We start from the raw sequence: 20,417 nt of genomic DNA, 5'->3' as shown, positions 1-20,417 counted from the left end.
TAAAATAAAAACTAGCGGGCATATCCGAATAAAATTTTTGTGGGACCAATTCGACACCATTCCCCATCAAACAAAAAAAGAAGAAACAGAAGAATCACGTAAATCGGTTCAGAAACCTGGGAGTAATCGGTGTACATACATAAAAAAATATACCGGCCGAATTGATAACCTCCACCTTTTTTTGAAGTCGGTTAAAAATTAGAACTGATCAGTTCAATGGATTTTTTGTGCATTCCACGTACATTATAGTACGTGTACCTTGACACAACACATATTAAATAATTATATTAAATCTAAAATATTTTTTTAATTACTTAGTTCTGTGACCTAAATAGATAAATAGAGTTTTGAAGGCATAATCTTTATAATATAAATATATATCTTATATATAAAAATGAATCGCAAAATGTGTTGGTAAGCGCATAACTCGAGAACGGCTGAACCGATTTCGATATTTCTTTTTTTATTATATTCCTTGAAGTACAAGGATGGTTCTTATGTAGAGAAAACGTAAACATGTACCACGGGCGAAGCCGGGGCGGACCGCTAGTTATATAATATATATAGGTCTTAGGTATAATATATTAAATGAAACCCGTTTTCCTCGGTCACGGCATCACGCGTGAACCGATTTCGATAATTCTTTTTTTATTATATACCTTGAAGTACGAGGATGGTTCTTATGTAGAGAAAACGTAAATATGTACCACGGGTGAAGCCGAGGAGGACCGCTAGTACATAAATAAGAATAAATGTGGAGAGAAGTAATGTTTATATACCTGTGGGGGAGAATACTTTATATATTTATCTGTGGAGTATGGATTATTTAGAGTTGGTAGCCCTGATTCCTGACGTCATTTCGAGGATTATTGATTACTGAATTCACAAATGAATTTTAAAAAAGAGAAATAAAGATAACCTTACTCACAGTTGTTAGTTATATATTAGAAAAAATACAAAAAAATCATGTCGAAGCCGGTGGATTTAGAATTAAAAAAGGCATTTGCCGAACTCCATGTGAAAATGCTCGAAACAAGTAAGAAAATACAAGTAATTGATACACAAATGGATGTACTAAGACAAGTCATGCGACATGTTGAAATCACCCAACATGAATTGGGTGCTTTACCACCTGATACAAAAACTTACGAAACCGTCGGCAGAATGTTCCTTCGTACGGACCTCGATGACATTAAACGAAATCTCAAGAACAAGGTGAATAATTTCAATTCGCGAACCGACGAACTTCGAGAGAACAAGTTTTATTTGGAGAAAAGTCTAAAAGAAAGCCAAGACAACCTCAGGGAAATGGTGCAACAGAAAAAGGAAATGGGTGAAAAGGCTACATAAATCCTAGCTAGTAAAACGATCATCAGTTCTTACGATTTGGTCATCACATTTGAGGCAGATATGCAACTACAGGACATAATATTTTATTTAACTAATCGAAAAATAACAACTTTAAATTGAAATCATTGTAACTCACAAACTAGATTCCAGAGTCGAGCACGGGATTTATTTCAATTCATCAGCCCACAACTGTCTCCAGGTTTATTTAAAAATGATTCCTCAAGTTCTTCATTTATTTCTACTCTCATTGCATAAATAATTCTAGTTATTAATGATTACATTTGTATATTATTTATTAATAAAGAGTAATTAAGAATTTGTGTTATTTTTAAATTATAAAATCCATTTTGTAGATTAATCATTTATTTTCTTTCTGCAACATATACTTAAATTTATCTTATAACAAAGTAAATCTGGTTAGATTCTACACACTTAAAAGCTTAATAATTGTAGAAATATATGTAAGAAATTAAACCATTTACCTATTGACATAAATGCAACAGTGAGGATGTTTGTTAAATAATAACTTATACAATCATAAAATAATATACTTAGTTGAAAAAGAAATATGGGTCACATACAAAAAGGGATTTATTTTGAGTATATTGTACATTTAGTTGCCTGGTCAATTTTTCTTGTAGGGCAGTTCACTTTATGCTGCATGCAGATGAAAATAGTCTCCAAATTAGACACTACCTGGGATTGCAAGTTAATAGTATAAATTTAATTTTCAAAAGGATTTCTCTAAACTATCACTTCCGCAATTTAGTTTTTAGATCAAGTGCCTTGAATAAGAGTTGTCTTAATCTGGTATAAATATTTAATATCTTGTCCTTTGAAAGGGGGTAATTATAAAGAACAATGCATAAAAGATGTTAATAAATAGACATTCAATGTTGACATGAGGCTGGTAATAGTGCATAAACAATCACTTATTATATTTCAACTATCGTAAATAGACATCTAATTTACTAGAATAATACGAATCAAAATTGTTAGGCATTTGCAACAATTTTCCAATATAGATAATTCTAGTAATCCCATAAATGCCATCTAGTTGCAAAACAAAAAAACGCTTGTACTATTAAACTAGACAATCAATTAAATTACTTAAATACACTTTTAAATAAATATTAAACACCTAGATATCAGAAAAAGACAATGTTCATCGCTCCACACTTTTCATGAATGGGAATCGAACCCACTCATGTAGTGAAGATAGTATAATTATTGTACCAATCAACAATATTCAACATAACATCTACGTAATATTATATGCCAATACAAACTAACTGAAACTGTATCCCTATTTGAGTGAATACAAATCAAAACACTGAATTTACTTGGATCATCAAAATGGTTTTCTACTACTCTTTATGGTCACTAAAATGAATATACACTTGCATTAATTAAACTACAAATTGTGATTAATAATTTACTACATTGGGATTCAAATTTTGGGTCATAAAAATTTGCACAAATATTATGCATTTACTGCATAATGTAAGGTGAAGTTAAATATTCTGAAGCACATTGAAAATCTTTATTTTCATTTTTACACAGAAAATTATTTCATAGATTCTTACATCAATCTTAAATCTTAACACTAAAATCCAGTGAATTATAATAATATTCAAAATTATTCGTATATAGCGAAAGTATAATTATATGTATATTTAATAAAACATGATTTTAAACAATTATCAAAATATTTACACAACAAGGTAAAGAAAATTTAAACATAAAATTTTAATTAATAATAACAAATACATGATGTGACCTTAATAAGCGATAAGTAAATTAAAGCTAAAAGCTTAGAAGCGAAATTCATAATCATTTATTTATTATAATTATAATATTGAAATAATATTATTAAAAAATTGCTACTGATATTGCATGGCCTGCTCAAGAGAATGAGAACATCGCATAAAAAAGTTAACTATAAATGCTAAGTATGCTAACAAAATGTACAAGTAAAATAAAAATAACTTCCTTATACTAACTTCAGACACAAAAATGCTACGAACTGTTTTGTTCACATTTAACATTTATTTATTTAATAATAATTTACTATATAATAATATTGAAACTGACAGCAAACTACACATTGGGTTTAACATCGATTCGCTTCAACATTTACTCGAGAATATCTTTCGAAATGGACCTAAGAGGGATTTATGCTTGAAACGCTAACATCAATAATTTCAATATAACACGAACATAGAAGATTGCACGTACATAAATATTATGCATAAAAGATAAAATTGTCATGATGTAGAACAGCGATCGTTATAATATTATTATGAAACGTTCGTAAAATTCAAAAAACGTATGGCAAACCTACAAACAATTCAATCGTTCCGATAACATCCTGAGCATCCCGGGTCGTAACACGCGTAAGTCGAGTCGCCTTGAGGTCAGCCGTAAAGCCAATATTATATCCAGGAGGAGCGGTTGATGGCGTCGTAGGGCTGGCGCACGCCGAGTGGCGGCGGGTAGGCGGGCGGGTACAGGCCCATGGTCTGCCGCTGCAGCTCCGCCTGGTAGCGCTGGATGTACTGCTGGTAGAGCGGCGAGCCCGCGTCGCCCACGAGCCCGTAGCCGGCGCGCACCGGCGAGTGCGCCATGAAGGGGAAGCCGGCGCCGGTCGGCTTGTCCGCGCCCGCCTCGCCGCCGCGCTGCTGGTGCGCCACCGCCGCCGCCATGTAGTTCGCGGCCATCAGCTGGCTCGTGCTGTTCCGGAAGTCGTCGATCGAGAACCCCGCGTTCTCCCCGTACATGCCGCTCAGGGCCATGTTCGTCGACGCTCCGAAGTTGAACGCGGTCGTCGGCATTATGCTCGTCTTGACCGATGTCAACGCGTCGTTCCCGCAAGATGTTGGATGTTGGTAAGTTTGCGCGGTGGGAACAGTCGGCTTCGGGTCTGCGGTCCTCTTTCTTTTCGGCTTCGCTTTAGGATCGATTTGAGCGGTCGCCGGTGTTGTTGTATTTTTGTATACGATATTATTATCCTTGCTCATTGACACGGCGGGTTGCGAATAAATGTTGCTATGAGAGACGGTCGTGTTGACGTCAGAAACTAGACCTTTATTGAACATGTGTGCCATTTGAAATGTTTTGTCGTGGTACAACGACGAAGTAGTGGTGGCGAAGCTGGATAAATAGCGCTCGTCGTTAGAATATCTCTCCAACATTTGAGGAATGTTGGGCAAATTTCGGAGTGAATCAATTGGAAGGGTAGAATGAGTGCTGTAAGGGGTTTTGTAAGAGATAGAGGAAACGAGAGGATGGTTTTGAGCCAGTTTTTCTGCTTTCTGGGCCTTAGCCATTGCGTCAATATTTTTAGCTATAGCGTCATCAGCACTCGATGTCACAATAGCATTCTCAGGTTTGTGCATTCCCCGAGGGTTGGGAATCCTTAGTTCAGAAGGAATATTCTGCGACAATTCCGGCGTCCGTTGGTTGGTTAGTCGTGGCATATTTGCATAGTTATTGTACTGCTGATGTTGCATATTTTTATAATTTAAGGCTGCTGCAGTGTCAGCCTTGTTCTTTTCTTCATTATTTACTGCATAGGTAGAAGAATAGTCCGATGGTAGGATATCTTGTTTACGCATTTGGTTGGTGTTCTTCCAGTTTCCATAGTCCAAGGCAGTAGACGATGCTATGTTGTTGGCATATAACTTTTTATTGGCCAATTCAATATCGTTGAGTGAAAAATTGCTTATTGCTTGACCAGTTGAGTGGTCATATTGATTTTGATGAGCGTGGGCTATATTTTGATTAATGCTCATGTCAGTGTGTTGCCGCTCATGCGAATGCGCTGGAGTCATGTTGCAACCAGTTATATTGGGTTTAGAAAGCGGCCTCGGTAACTGTTGGCTGTTCATTCCGAGATTAATAGCAATCGCTTCTATCTCATAACCCTTATGTGCTTGAGTGGATGCTTTCTCTCGTGCCAGATATTCCACTTCGCGATTGTCGGTGCTATTCCTTCTATCTTCTGTATTGAAGTATCCCATATTAACCATGTCCACGCCGTCCTTCTTAGTCATTCCGAGTGGTTTAGTTAAGTCCACATTGTTCATGTCACGTTTATTTGCATGCGCCGGCTCATTATTTTCATAGGCGGGCTTCCGAATGTCGTACTGTTGCCTGTCTGTATATTCAGGCGGGCGCATGTCCCTGGCGTTGTTCAATTTTGCCATTTGAGATCTTTCGCTCAAAGCGAGAGCAATATCGTCCACTGACGGGGTATTCATCACCATATTGTTGACTTGTGTTATCTTAGCATAGTCATTCTTCGGTGGTTCTGGTTCTTTATGCTGAACAACTTTATCCGGCTGAATTTGCTCGGGTTCGTTGTAAGTACGCTTTTTCACTGGGAACAACGAAGATTTCGGTTCAAGCATCAGTGGAGCATTGTGATTAACATGGGAATTAGAATTAGCCGTCGGCTGTGGTGATATTTGGGGTTGTGAGTAATTTGTCTGCACCGGTGAATACTGTACTGAAGATGGAGAGTATGGGCTATTGAAATGACTGGGATACATTTCAGGCGCTGCTGAGTTGTAATCGTCATTGGCTCTAGTCGATTTATTGATAGCTGTAGCTTTAGCTGAATCATAGTAAGGGGGCGCGTTTTGAGTGTACGTCGGTATCGGGGATTTGTTATGGTCAATGAAATAGTTTGGAGTCGCGGAACCGGGTGCGCTAGATGATGACGCATACACGTGTTGAGGATACGGAGAGTATGGAGACTGTGGACCCTCGCGAGGACTGCAACTCTTATCTGGGCTACTCTTAAGCGATGTCGTATCTTGGTAGAAGCCAGCTCGGACTGTGCCGTTAATTATGGGGTATGTGATCTTTTGGAAATCGTCATTTCGCGGAGAAGCCGGAGATCTCAATAGCGGAGATGTGTGTGACATTTGATGTCGCGGTGAATCTAAATCTTGACTGAACGATGATCGTTCAGAAATAGAACTGCCTGTGCTCGTCCTTCTTTGACGAGGTGTCGCCGACATGCTCGGGTGTGGGCTGTCTCCTCCATCAGGGTTTGGTGAGTTCGGATCGTTAGGAGAGTCAAATTTAACTGCGCCCACCCGAGGACTAGTTTTAACTTCATTATTTTCAACTGGTTTCTCTTCATTTTCAGTTTCTTCAGCCTTTTTCTTGGTAGCAGCAACGGGCGCGGGTGTTTTAGGCGCTCCAAACGCTTTGAACCAGGCGCTAAGATTCGGTGTGGCTTTTTCCTGGCTAGGCTTCATCATAAATGGTGGCTCAGTTTCAACTTCTGCATCTTTTTTGTTACACATAGCAGGTATTTTTTCTGGTTCTTTTTCAATAATAATCTCAGGTATGATTACGTCTCCTTCTGTTTCAGTAGCTTTAGAAGCAGTTGTCTGTTCTTTGTCGTTTTCATCTTTACCAAAGTTATGATCATCACCGAGGGTAAAATCAACAGTCGGTAATACAGATCCCAGACTCAGTTTAGGACTCGGTTCTTCATCCTTCGAATCTCGAGCTTTATTGGCTTGACCTGATTGATCAGTGTCGTCAGATTTATCAGCGGTTTTATTAACAAGATTAGTCAATAAATTGCCCTTGCTCTTTCCGGGTTGAAGTCTATCAATAGTTCTTTGTATTTCGCGACGTTTAATCAGTTTCGGTTCGCGCGAAGAGGGGCGTTTCCTTGAAGCTTCTTTTCTGCTGGCGAGTGGTCTTTCTCCTTGCGATAGTTCGTCGTCTTGGCGACTGCTGCTATCTTGTTCTTCAGTCGAGACTGTAGGAGCAGGGCTGTCGCAAGGCGAGCTCACAGTGGATCCTTTTGGAGCTTCATCGAGCCATTTACTGATATCTTTCACAGCTTCTTCTAACGCCTCAGATGCGGATTCGTTCTTGGCTGAACTCTTTTTAACCTGCTTTTTATTTGTGCACTTTCCTTTAACGGTTTCAAGGGGCTCATCATCAGAGCAGTCGTCGTCACTATCCTCCTCTTTATAATCTTTTTTCTTTTCCACCCGCCTAGTACTCCGCGGAGTGAACAGACTAGCAAATAGTGATGTATCTTTGTATTTCTCATTTTTAGCCTTCAATTTTTCAATTGTTTCACGTAGCTTTTGATTCTTTTCCTTTTCTGGAATATTCAGATTTTGCTTGTGCTTGTCACTCTTTTGCTTATAATCAAATAGCGATTCCCATACATCTTTGGCTGCATGTCGCCGCCTTTCCTTGATTTTATCATATTTGTCTTTGAGAAATTCACATTCAGCATGATGTTTTGATGTTGCGGGTTGATCATAGTCAACTTTGTCAAATTCGGCTTTGCTGGTGTCTGGTTTGTCGAGTTCTGTAGGAGAAGGGGAGGGAGTGTGTATGGAGGGCAGGGGACTGGCGCTGCGACTTCTATTCGAGCTCGACACCGACTCTTGAGAGTCACTACGCTTTAAAATCTCTGGTGGCTCTGGTTCTGGATCTTGATGCTTACTCTTCTTCTTCTTTTGCCTCGACTTTTTGCCTTCCTTGTCTTTATTCTTGCCGTGCTTTTTGCCATGTTTACTCTTGGATCCATGTTCTTTATTCTTCTTGTGATTTTTGGAATGTTTTCCATGCCGGTGATGGTGGCCCTTGCGTTTTTTCTTCCCCTTATCCTTGTGAGATTCTTTAGATTTTTTCGCGTCAGCTTCGTCTTCATCTTCGTCACCTTTTTCATCTTTTTTCTTGTCGGCTCTATCTTGAGCTTCGTCATTATCATTGTCACTCGCAGGATTTTCTGGCTCGTCATCATCAGATTTCTCCTTCTTGATTGAAGAGGTGCTTGATTTTGGTTCTGCAAAATAATGAAAAAAACATATAATAAATATTATAAAAAAAATACCTATTCATGTCACTAGTAACTTGTGTAATTCATAATAATATCTGCACACTGGCGAACTTAGGAAAATATCTTTCTGATAATAATTTCTCTTGCTTAAAAGATAATTGAGTTATGAATGAACGGTTGCTGATAACATATAAGTAATTGTTACCTACATTCTCATTCCACCTTTTCCATTTACATCAAATTAAAAAATCCTTAAAGTATTTTTTTCGAACCACCATCTTAATCATTATCTCTGACTTTATGAACAAAACTAGATTTCCGCCCGCGGCTTCGCCCGCGTTTTCAAAGGAAAACCCGCATAGTTCCCGTTCCCGTGGGATTTCCGGGATAAAACCTATCCTATGTGTTAATCCAAGTTACCCTCTATATGTGTGCTAAATTTCATTGTAATCGGTTCAGTAGTTTTTACGTGAAAGAGTAACAAACATCCATACATCCATACTTACAAACTTTCGCCTTTATAATAGTATTAAGATTAAGATGTACACCTACCCGCATCTTCGGAATGTGACTTTCGTTTTTTTCTCTTCCCGGGCGCGTGTCTGGCCGGCGAGTCGCTGGCCTTGCGTTTATGGCGCCTGGTTGGAGTCGGGAGCTGGTACTCTACTGCTATTTCTTCATCGGATGAGGACACACGGTATAGATACTTCTCGGTAAGGCGGTCGAACGCCGCTTGCAGGTTGTCCACCATTGCTGTGTATTCTGTGAGGAAAATTCGATTTTTAGAGTATACTAGAAGTCCGCCCCGGCTTCGCCCGTGGTACATATTTCGCAATAAAAGGTAGCCTATGTCCTTTCTCGGGTATCAAAATATCTCCATACCAAATTTCATGCAAATTGGTTCAATAGTTTAGGCGTGATTGAGTAACAGACAGAGAGTAACTTTCGCATTTATAATATTAGTATGGACGATAGGTATCAACATATGTTGAAGGAAGGGTATTTAGGTACAATAATTTATACATGGCTAATTTTAATGTATTAACGTAAATTTTATGACGATTCAAAAGTGCTTAAGAAGACTAATTGAATAAATAAATGTTTGAGTTTCAGTTTAATATGTCAAATAAGGTCAGACACCGATCATTTTTTATCCATTACAATAAATTAAAATCTTAATATATATAAATCTCGTGTCACAATTTTTGTTCTCAATGGACTCCTAAACAACTTAACCGATTATAATAAAATTCGCACACCATGTACAGTTCGATCCAACTAGAGAGATAGGATAGTTTAAACATGTAGGTACCACGGGCGAAGCCGGGGCGGACCGCTAGTATTACAATAAGGATGTTTGTATTTTTTAATTACAACAAAACCTACATAAATAAATTACCCATCTTACCATTATCATGTCCATTGTACAATCTGCAGTTATTGACAATCAGTTTGAAGTCTGCTTTGAACGACGAGAAGTCCGGGTAGAAGCCGCTGTCCAGCCTTTCCTCCATCTTGTGGAGGTCCATGGGTCTGCGGATCACCGTGTAATAGTTCGGAGCGTACTCCTCCTCGACCGGGTCCAGGAACGGCCAAGCGTCTTCGTGGTTCGTCAGCTGTTCTAGCACTTTGTACATGTCGATCTGGATGTCTTCGTCCGTCTGGCTGAATCTGTAATCCAATAAAATTTATTTTATTTTATTTATTTATTTATTTACGCTTTATTGTACAACAGTCTTATAAAATAAAAGTACAACAAAACCATTCAAAATGTACAAATGGCGGCCTTATGGCTCTAAGCCATCGGCATAAGCCATTTTAACGTGATAACGTTTTTAAAATCGTTTTAGTCGGGTGACATGTTCAGAAACTTGTGTCACACCAAAACCTCACGATCGCGATCGCAGGTATAACGAGAGAGAGACGGACCGATCTCCCGTCTCATCTCGAGCGCTGCCACCAATAAGACGTTATCACGTAAACATCTCGATCGTATACCGACTTTACAGGCAACCAATTTTTTTGATATAGAATGATTATTGTGGTTTTAGTAAGCAACAGGAATTGTGACAATTTAGATTATACATCAGTACAAGATCTACCTGTTTGTATCTATTAAATTTTCACTTTTTGTGAAACAGGAAACATTCTAATTAACAAAAAAAATCTGCCATAACCACCTGAAATCTGCCAGCTATGTATACGAGAATTTCATGTTGTGTTTGATTCAACCGATTAAAAAAAGGAGAAGGTTCTAATTTGACTGTCTTCCGACTTTTTTATGTTTGATAGTTTTTTTTTACTAATCTTAATATATATAAATCTCGTGTCACAATGTTTGTCCTCAATCGACTCCTACACCACTAAACCGATTATAATTAAATTCATCAGTGCAGTTCGATCCAACTTGAGAGATAGGATAGTTTAAACATGTAGGTACACCACTAAAACATTAATTTGTACCACAATTTCCAAAAACAGTGTCACACTCACATCTGCGACGTCTTCACCTTGCGCCTAGTGCTGTTGACCGGCTCGTCGTTGTCCGGTATCACGATCTGGCCCGTGGCCGACGCGAGCGAGTTGTTCGTCTTGCGCCCGGTGCGTATCGGCTGCTCTGGCGGTGGTTCGCCCTGTGACAACGTTATGAGGTAATAAGTCAGGCCTTATAAAACAATCAGAAAGCGTACGAAAGTAGAAGATTTGATCTGTAAAACACGGAAGCTTAAATGGGAATGGACTGGCCATATATTAAGAGGATGTGAAAAATGGAATAGAACATTGATTTTCTGGTATCCCAAAAATGGAAAAAGGAAACGGGGGAGACAGATTAGAAGGTGGGAAGACGAAATCGTAGCAACAGCGGGAAAAACATGGACGAGGACAGCACTGAACAGAAAAGAGTGGAAGGGAATGGAGGAGGCCTTTGCCAAATTAGGGCAAACAGACCAATCTGCCGATGTCGACTCATCAGAGTCTTAATTAAGTTTTTAAATGCACATATTGTTTACTATTGTTGTGTTTGATTAAGGCTAATAAATAAATAAATAAGTCAGTCCCCGGAACCATAGACACAATAGAAAATCTATTGTGTCGTGGACCGATCGGGCCACTTGGGGCTCAATGGGTTAAAACGCTCATAAGCAACATCCTAATTCCTATCCTACTTAATATTATAAATGCGAAAGTTTGTGAGGATGGATGTGTATGTTTATGTTTGTTACGCTTTCACGCAAATACTAGTGAACCGATTACAATAAAATTTAGCACATGTAGTTATAGAGGCTAATTTGAATTAACACATAGGATAGGTTTTATTCCGGAAATCGCACAGGAACGGGAACTATGCGAGTTTTTCTTTAGAATGCGGGCGAAGCCGCGGGCGGAAAGCTAGTATTATAAATGTGAAAGTTTGTGAGGGTGGATGGATGTTTGTTACTCTTCCATGCACATACTACTGAACCGATTACAATTAAATTTGGTATGTAGGTAGCTGAAGACCCAGAATAAGACATAGGCTACTAAATTTATATCCCGGAAATCCCACAGGAACGGGTTTTCTTTGAAAACGCGGTCGGAAATCTAGTTTTTTTCTATATAATAGAGCAGGCCGTATAGCTTATGGATCTAAAATAAAACAATATTCAGGCACATAAAAAATCTACAGAAGGAAAAGCCAAACCTTCTGAAGAAATATAAATAATAGAGAACTGTGAAAATGGCACAAATATAATAGTAGAAACTAAAGCCCTAGTTAGTTTCAAACTGAGTTACAGGATTTGTAAAATAAATGTTATGCCATCTTTAGAATTTCATTTTAACTGCTTGAAGTTCGCGGAAATCTTATTAAAATGGACGGAGTTTATTGGAAATGCATTAAATATAATTAACTAGCGGTCCGCCCCGGCTTCGCCCGTGGTACATGTTTACGTTTTCTCTACATAAGAACCATCCTCGTACTTCAAGGAATATAATAAAAAAAGAATTATCGAAATCGGTTCAGCAGTTCTCGAGTTATGCGCTTACCAACACATTTTGCGATTCATTTTTATATATAAGATTAGCGTAAAAATAAAGTTCTAATTGAGTTTGTAGAAAACCAGGTTCTATCTTATTATTTTAACCCGTGACGCGTCCTACGTACAGGCGGTTGCTCGTAACTCAAAATGGTACTGTAGCGTCCTGCGTACAACGCCTGTTCATAACGCGGCCAATGACTTTGAAGGTCACCTGTAGTTCTTACAAGTGAATGTTTCCAGTATAAAAAATATTTCTCTATGCCTTATACATTTTTAATTCGAATCGGTACGACTCCGACGCTGGCAATAAAGACTAAAACCACAAAATAAAAATAAAAAGTGAATCATTGATTGAGTTGCGTCATCGGCCATAGTTTGTGACATTTGTCTTGTTCAACGAATATTTGGATTGTGAATTATGCCGAGAGGAATAATTAGATGAGTGATAATTGAGACGTATATTACTGGAAATTTTACGTAGAATACGTTTATGATATTGGTTTTAGGGATATTTGAAGAATACTCAGTGAAAAAGTGTCTCAACTTTTCAGTGCGGAAGACGCAAAATGGCGCTTTTTTTCTTGTTTGTGAATAATGGAGATTTGTTATTATTCATAGTGAAATACGTTGTGTTAAATGTGTGAAAATATAAGTGAATGTATTTGGCAATCGTGTAGTGATATGAAAACGTGAATATGATCATTTGATGACTCAGCATTATCATGTAAGTGTTAGTATGTAAGCAATTAAAATTAAAACAAAAGAAAATCAATTTTTTATAATTTTATAGAAAAAATATATCGTCATGATTACATTTTTATGCTATAACTAGTTTCTTCCTCTTTCCAAAAATATATCATACATGGCATATTATTATTATTATTATACAATAGGGTAAATAAAATTTTCAAACTCGGTAGTCATAAAAAAGCTAGATTTCGTGAACTCCCTTGACACTATCGGGATCGGTGCCGGCTGTGCGCCGGACGCGTAACGGGTTAAGCGTGTCATAAAAAAATTATCTTAGATTTCCAAAAACGACGTTAAAGTTCTCAATTAATAGCGTATCTTTTTTAACCACGTTTATATTGTCTTCACCTGTATGTTCGTATGTAACCGAATTCTTTAGACTCGATTTTTACATACTTTGTTTTGATAGATTTAATTCAAACTTTATACAGTTATCAAAGAACAGTGGCAATACAACAATTTATTATATTTACTTCTGTAATGTCGCATTTTAGTTTTAAGATTTTTTTTTCTTTATTTTTACATTTATTTATTTGTTTAGTTTAAAGTCCTTGATTTTGTTTTCTCATTCAATAGTGTGGTATAAGAATAAACACTTTCTTTCTTTCTCGTTTTCTTATTATCCTGGATAAAAAAAAACGACGTGTGGCACTCGGGGACTGCCGCGGTAAAGCTATTGCATGCTATGCCTTCAAGCCACACCTCCACCAGTCGGAGTGGGGAGCGTGAGGATTTTTCGTTACGGAATTTCTGATTCGGTCCCCGCGCTCAAGGCCCGCGATAGAAGCTATGCAATAGCTTAATAAAATAGTAAATTTTTTTGGTTGATAATATATTAAGTCTTGAAAGGTTGTTTATTAACTTACTTTATGCGTAGCGGATGAGTTTTTTGACTTCTTTCCCTTGCTCTTGGTCTTCGACTTGCTGCTGCTCTTCTGCGGCATCTCCTCTGGCCCCGAGCTGTCGGAGCTGTCTGATGACGACGATATCGACTTGGATCTGGATGTGCAAATACAATGTTACTTTGAATTATGTCCCTATGTATGCTTAAATCTTTAAAACTCCGCAACGGATTTTGCTGCGGTTTTTTTAACAGATAGAGTGATTTAAGAGGAAGGTTTTAGTATATAATTTGTTAGGTTTTAGACAAAGCGGGCGAAGCCGCGGGCGGTAAGCTAGTATATATGTATTACAAAATCGTAAGTATTCATTGCTTGCAATTTGTTCGGTTGATCCCTATCCAAGATAAAACATGCAGATTTTCCATTTTAACTTATTATTTTATGGTACATACTTGGATATAATAATCATTCATTTTTTATTTGCAATTGAACATGATATTAACTTACTTATAACTATATAAGATACATTTTGAACAATAATAAACATTCTCAATTATTTGTAAAACTCGTATTTGTTTACTGAATTAACTCATTCTCTAATCTCTACATAAAATTTAAGTTAAATTAAATATTTTTAATTCTATAATACCGAAAACAAGGATTGTAAATGTTATGTTTTAAGAAATTAACACAATCGTTCGTAATTTTACACTACGGTTATAATAAATATTTGAGAAAATCTATGAAATTAAAATGTATACATTTATTTAAAAAAATACCTGTCACCTATGATATGGCTGCACTCCACAAATAAAATTGGAAACAAACTAAAAAAAAATAACCGCGAGACAACATTGACGATCGATTCAAACTGAATCTAAACAAAAACAAAAATATTTTATTTTTATTATAAGAAAATTAATGTTTTATTATTATTTGTTATTTCCCCGACAATACGAGAAAAACCAAATTCACGATACAAAAATAATAAACAATAACATCGTTGTATTCTAGTAATTTAATTTTCACCGCTCATTTCAAAATAATCCCGAGACAAAATTGCCGCAACCGTAACCGAAGCTTAAAAACACAAACAAAAACAAAACTTTTCAATTGAAAACATCACGTTTCAACAGTGACTAAACTACACTACACTGACCTCAGCAGATTCCTTCGCTTGGCGCGGTTGCGGCGCGCGAGGTCCTGGCTCTCCTTGCTGTCGGAGTCCTTCGACGTGTCCACATCGGTGGTGGCCTTGCTGCTCTCCTCCTCCTCCTTCTGCCGAATCTTCTGCAGCACGCGGCTAGACGTGCGCCGCGGGGCAAGTTCGAGCAACCTTCGAGGCAAACGCAACCTATTAACCATAATTACAAACCGCTCGATACACAGTACCAAAAGGGACACGGTTAATTACAAAAAAATAAAATTTCGCAAGCATCGCGCGCACTCCGCGTGGAAGCCATTGCCATGGCGTTGTGACGGGGTGCGGAGTGGCGCGTAGCGAACTTTTATTCGCAACACATGTAAGTGTTCAAAGCATTGTAAAAGCGCGATGGGATGAGACAATGTGCTTCACGCACTTTGCCACATTATAATGTGTGACGATGAGAATGCATCTTGATCGAATTAAAAAAAAATTATAAATATGATCATTACAACTATTATATTCTATACGAACTATTTTTAAGTATTGAAAAGCAAGTGTCTAAAATTGAATAGGTATACTAGAGGAAATTTTTTGGTTTATTTTTTTGTAGATAAAATAAAAACTTATGAAGTGGTATTTGATTTACTCAAAATTGACCTACACAAGTTCAAGAGGAATCTCAAGGACAAGTGTTATCAAATGCTTCCGTTTTGGCATTGTGAAAACTTAGAGAGTATTTAGAGAAATTCAAAACTTATTGCAAGTTATTCTTAAGCCCTTGGTAAGGTGACTTGTCCCTTGCAGCCTATCGTTGAAAGTGAAGCTTTGAAGTATCGACTGCAACGAAGGGAGCTAGCTAATAGCCTAACCATTTAGCTGACTTCATAAACAGCACCCATAATTAATGTGATCGAAGAAAAACCCTACACGAGAACTTTGAAACCAACCTATTAAATTTTAACCATTCTTAACACGCTACCATGTGTTCAAGTTTAGGTAGGTACATAGAAGGTCTTCATTATTATGAGAAAAAGCTCAACACGTGCCTTACATTATTATCGAATTTTCTTGACTACCTACGCTCCTACTCAAGAGCACCGAGAGTGGGCCGTATGGTTTTCTTAATCCTTTCATACATTATTTTTAACACACGTAGGTGTATCAAGTATCAACACACGTAGGTAAAGTACATGCGTTAAATCGATAATGTTTTTATATAGGCATTTTTTATATATTTAGGGTTATTTGTTTAAAAGAAAGACATTTTTATGTGAACTCGATAAAATATCAAACATTGAGATAACTCCTAAATATAAACTGTTTGAAATTTGAAATCTATTTTCCGGGAAAAATTGAAAATATAATTTCATCCGACTCAGAATTTCATTATAGTACTTTCAATAATGTAACACAAAAGATGTAACTTTGCTGCGCTTTTTGTGCTTTTTGGTCACGTCAAAGGACCGTAGTTTGAAAACTAAAGAGACGCAAAGGCGGTTGAGTCGTTTTTCAAGTACTCGAAGGATGTAAAAAGAGCTTTCAACAGGTACCTTCGCAGGCATCTGTACGTAATTGCGCTCTGTCTCCGGGGGCCATAGTACGCTGGTCGCAAACTCTAATTAAAATTAAAACCCCTGGAGCAGAAACAAGCGTCAAAGCGTTTGCGAGAATCGAGAAAATAATATTTCATTCGCGAGCATCCCTCTGTAGTTCCCATAACTTAGCTGAGAGTAAATATTGCGTCGCAAGCGGACTTCGGTCCTAGAGTTTAGGCTGTGTTCCTAATCAATAACGACAAGGGCATCTCGCATAATATATTGTGAACGCACAGCAGAGCGCTGTTATCAATTACGCAGGTCATCGGAAACGTAGATACAGATATGTTGTATCGTGTATTGTAAATTAATTGCCAATGCAACGTGATAATGTTCATTAATAACACCCTGATACGAATATCCCATAAAGAGGCGGCATCATTGATTTTAACCAAATTAATTGATTCATTTAATTTGACAAAGTTCCACTAAATATCATATTAGCAAAAATGAAACACTTATATTGTTGTAATATTTAAAAAATCCGTGATATAAAAAGTAGCAAATTATAAATAGTTAACAGATATAAATTAGAAAATCATATCAGGAGAAGCAATAATATTATTTCCATAACGAACAATGACATGAAAACTAATTGCGGATCAGGCGAATTGAGCTTTCGCTGAAATTTATTGACGCTTAACTTTTGTATTTTAAATACTAGAAAATATTATTATAATTGCAATTAGTTTATAGAAAACAGGATGAATAAAAATATGATGTTTATTTCGCTATCGATTTTGTTTTAATATGAAAGAGAACTGGAAAAGCTCTTATGATCAGAGTCGGTAAACAAAATTACGTCCAGTGGATCGAAAAGGGCCACAATAAAGATCATTTTGATACAAAATGCTTTCACAATGCTCCCACGTGGCACGTGGACGATGGAATACATGCCGTATGGTTTCCTTTACAAGTCCAAATGTGATACGCAATAACATTTCTAATAGAAAACTCGCGCATTTTGTGGAAAAATCTCATTTACTTGTCCAAGTTTGATTAATATTATAATGCGCTTTTATGTTTTTTTTTGTCCTAGAGATCAATATTGATAAATATTCAATTAGAATTATAAAAGAGTTCTTCGCGGAATCACACAGCATTGTGTTTTATTATCAACAAATTTATTGCTCTATTGTCGGAATCGTCATTTGTCTTAATCGGAATTTCCAAATTTTCGATCAAAATATATATTTCGCAATTTCGAAAAATTCATTTTGCTGCTTGCTGCAATGCTTTCATATAGCTATTAAAAGTACGTCATACTTTATAACATTCGCTCAAAATAAAAAAATTCGCTTTGCATATAATGTAAGTCACAAACATAGTAAATGGTTGGCAAGCAGTATCAATACTTGATGGAAACAAACAGCTAACAGCCAGGTGCAGGCTGCATCGGTAATCGCCTGCATTACTTACGTCATCGATTTTCAATTATTTTAAATATTTTATTGTCTCAAACAAGTTAGTAAGTTAAAATCGATGGAAGTACGAAAATAGATGCAATCGTTAGTAATATCCTACTTACTAAACATTGCCTTTGCCATGTGGTGGAAGTAGGGTGGTTATGACAATGTAATGATCAAAAGTTATAGAAATATAAAGTGAAACATTCTAGCTGCAGATAAAATATAAGTTACTGAAAAATTATTAAAATCTCCTAAATTTTAAACATCATAATAAGTTTGGCTCCAATAAATAATGTTCTGATTTATTTCACACACATACAAAATTTTACAATTTATGTGAAATATATGTAACTACATATATCTTATTAGGTACAACAAATAGTTCTGACGCATTTAGTTCCATGAAAGAGACAAGTAAGGTATATTTATAGGACACATGAACCTAAAGAGGTGCTATTGTAATATGAAGGAACATTGAAAAATAACAAAGAATGCTTTGCACAAGAATAGTGATAACAAAAGAAAATGACTTGTGTTATCCAATTACATCCTTTCAGTGAGTTACATCTTAACAAAACATTTCTTCTCCTATTTAGACTTTCAATCTGATATTCTAAGAACAGAAAATTGGACAAGATTATTCAATCTTGTTCAATTCTCTAATACCTAGAATCAAGTTGCATGTTCTCATATTAAAATTATTTTTATACTAAATTCAATGAAACCAGAAAATTTCCTCAGATTATTTTTGCTACTTTATCAAATTTAAAATAGATTTAAGTCTTCAGTCCCTGATATTAAATAAAAAAAATTTAAATATCACATTTGGTAAATGTTGATTATGGCCTGTACCTTCAAAGGAGGCCTAATCCTGTGAAGTTGGAACATAATGGGCTGATGATGATGATGATCAAAGAGCGCAATTCAATGTGTTATGTACATTTTATACATATTTAACTTACCTTTTCCGCTGTAGACGTTCCTTCTCTTGAAATAGTCTTGGTATTTCTGGCATAAAATTCTGTGAGAGCGATCGGAACAGTTCCTTCTCAACCTTGCTGGTGGCCTTGCTGAACTTCTGTGTCAGGTGGGTCCAATCCTCTTCCGTAAAGCACACGACCTGCCACACCCTCTCTGTTTCATCATCGTTCCACTCTTCCCCATGTAGCCAGCCGCGCTTCTTATCCTTGCTCTTCTTTTTCTTTTTCCCTTTCGGCTTCTTCACTATATCCTCTCTGTACAATCTTGTGCCATAGAAATACCAGTACGCTGAGTCATTGTCATCCCATCTAAAGAAGCAAAATCCCACCTGAAGTATTTGTTTCTCATACACATTGCAACATTTGTACTCAATATGTTAATTACTCACCCGAGTGGTTCCACCCTCAGGCTCTCGGCTTCCAGGTTCTTAAACAAATCGAAAACATCCTCAGCGTCTAATCGGAAATCACATAGTGCATACAGGATCTCAACTTTTCTGCGCAGCGGCAGAAACTGAAAGTCAATGTCAGTATTGAAGGGGTTGTATCGTCCTGATTCTTGACATTTTTGCCGGAATAGACGTCTCAAATACATCTGAAAAAAAAGCTTCAGTTAGTCCTATATCTAGTGCGTAGTACGCGAAATAACATATGTTTACAGTATTGGGTATATTACCTGATAATTAAACGCTGAGATGTCATTGTTGCCCAAACACCCATTTAGGAGTCGAACAATTAACTCTGTCAGCAAAGAACTACCAGAGTCCTCGGTTCCGTCTGTTAGAAGAGCTTCCTCGAGCTCCTACAATATGTTCATGTTTTTTGTTTATAATTATCAATAAATAAGGTCTATAAAGCGTAACAACGTAAATATATGAGAGTTAATGATTTTACTCACTTCAATGTCAAAATCCAGAAGATTGAAAGCAGTCCGAAATAATGAGCAAAAATACGCAATACTTGGTACTTCCCACCATGATTGTATGTCAAGGAACCGTGAGAAATTCATTCAGGGATGTTGTGTAGAGAAAAACACAAACTGATCCTCTTTTTTTCACAGAATCCTATCTAGAACTCGATAAAAGATGGTAACATAACCTTAAATCACTATTCCTTCACTGTACGATGAAGGAATCTATGCGAAACGCGCTTCCATATTATCGGGGTTGCTTTAGAATGATGTAATTAAGTTTTGTAAAATTTATTTTTTATTCTCAAACACAGACACGAATATGCGTTGTGTATTGGAGAACACAAACGCCATAACAGTTTACAAGTTATTCAAGTACAATACTAGCACGAGATGATAAATCATCTTCTTGTCCTAGATCTGATCGCAATTTAATTTATAAAATCTTTATATATTTTTTACAATGGTATAGTTGTCTTATTATCTTAAATTTTATCCATAATATTACTTTTGAATAAAATAAAGCACTCAACGATTTCAGTGCTAACGGAAGTTATTATAGATAAGTATATCTTGTTTTGTTTTATTT

The 20,417-nt window shown here is 36.7% G+C and overlaps 2 protein-coding genes across 3 annotated transcripts; one reads left to right on the top strand and one right to left on the bottom strand.

Annotated features, from left to right (window-relative positions):
- Positions 1–841: 841 nt before the first annotated feature.
- Positions 842–1,352, top strand: Pfdn1 (prefoldin subunit 1). Its single transcript, XM_090119909.1, has one exon. The coding sequence runs from the start codon at positions 967–969 to the stop codon at positions 1,348–1,350; it is 384 nt and encodes a 127-aa protein (XP_089976035.1). The 5' UTR covers positions 842–966; the 3' UTR covers positions 1,351–1,352.
- A 1,527-nt stretch (positions 1,353–2,879) lies between these two features.
- Positions 2,880–20,179, bottom strand: dikar (CECR2 histone acetyl-lysine reader dikar). 2 transcript variants are annotated; one of them, XM_090119889.1, is made up of 10 exons: positions 19,817–20,179; positions 19,595–19,720; positions 19,308–19,513; positions 18,901–19,227; positions 14,947–15,141; positions 13,812–13,944; positions 10,670–10,809; positions 9,585–9,847; positions 8,729–8,938; positions 2,880–8,182 (listed from the first exon to the last, which is right to left on the bottom strand). In XM_090119889.1, the coding sequence occupies exons 1-10, from the start codon at positions 19,925–19,927 to the stop codon at positions 3,786–3,788; spliced, it is 6,108 nt and encodes a 2,035-aa protein (XP_089976015.1). In that variant the 5' UTR covers positions 19,928–20,179; the 3' UTR covers positions 2,880–3,785. The 2 variants fall into 2 exon arrangements, with proteins under 2 accessions (XP_089976015.1, XP_089976022.1); XM_090119896.1 differs by having other exon boundaries at positions 14,947–15,123.
- Between the last annotated feature and the right edge of the window lie 238 nt (positions 20,180–20,417).

Source organism: Colias eurytheme, chromosome 1 (genome assembly GCF_061535395.1).
Source record: "Colias eurytheme isolate Ceu_HAF_F1 chromosome 1, ilColEury1 Martin Lab GWU primary, whole genome shotgun sequence".
NCBI lineage: Eukaryota > Metazoa > Arthropoda > Insecta > Lepidoptera > Pieridae > Colias > Colias eurytheme.
Note: the sequence above shows the minus strand (reverse complement) of the source record. Positions and strands in the feature narration are given on the sequence as shown.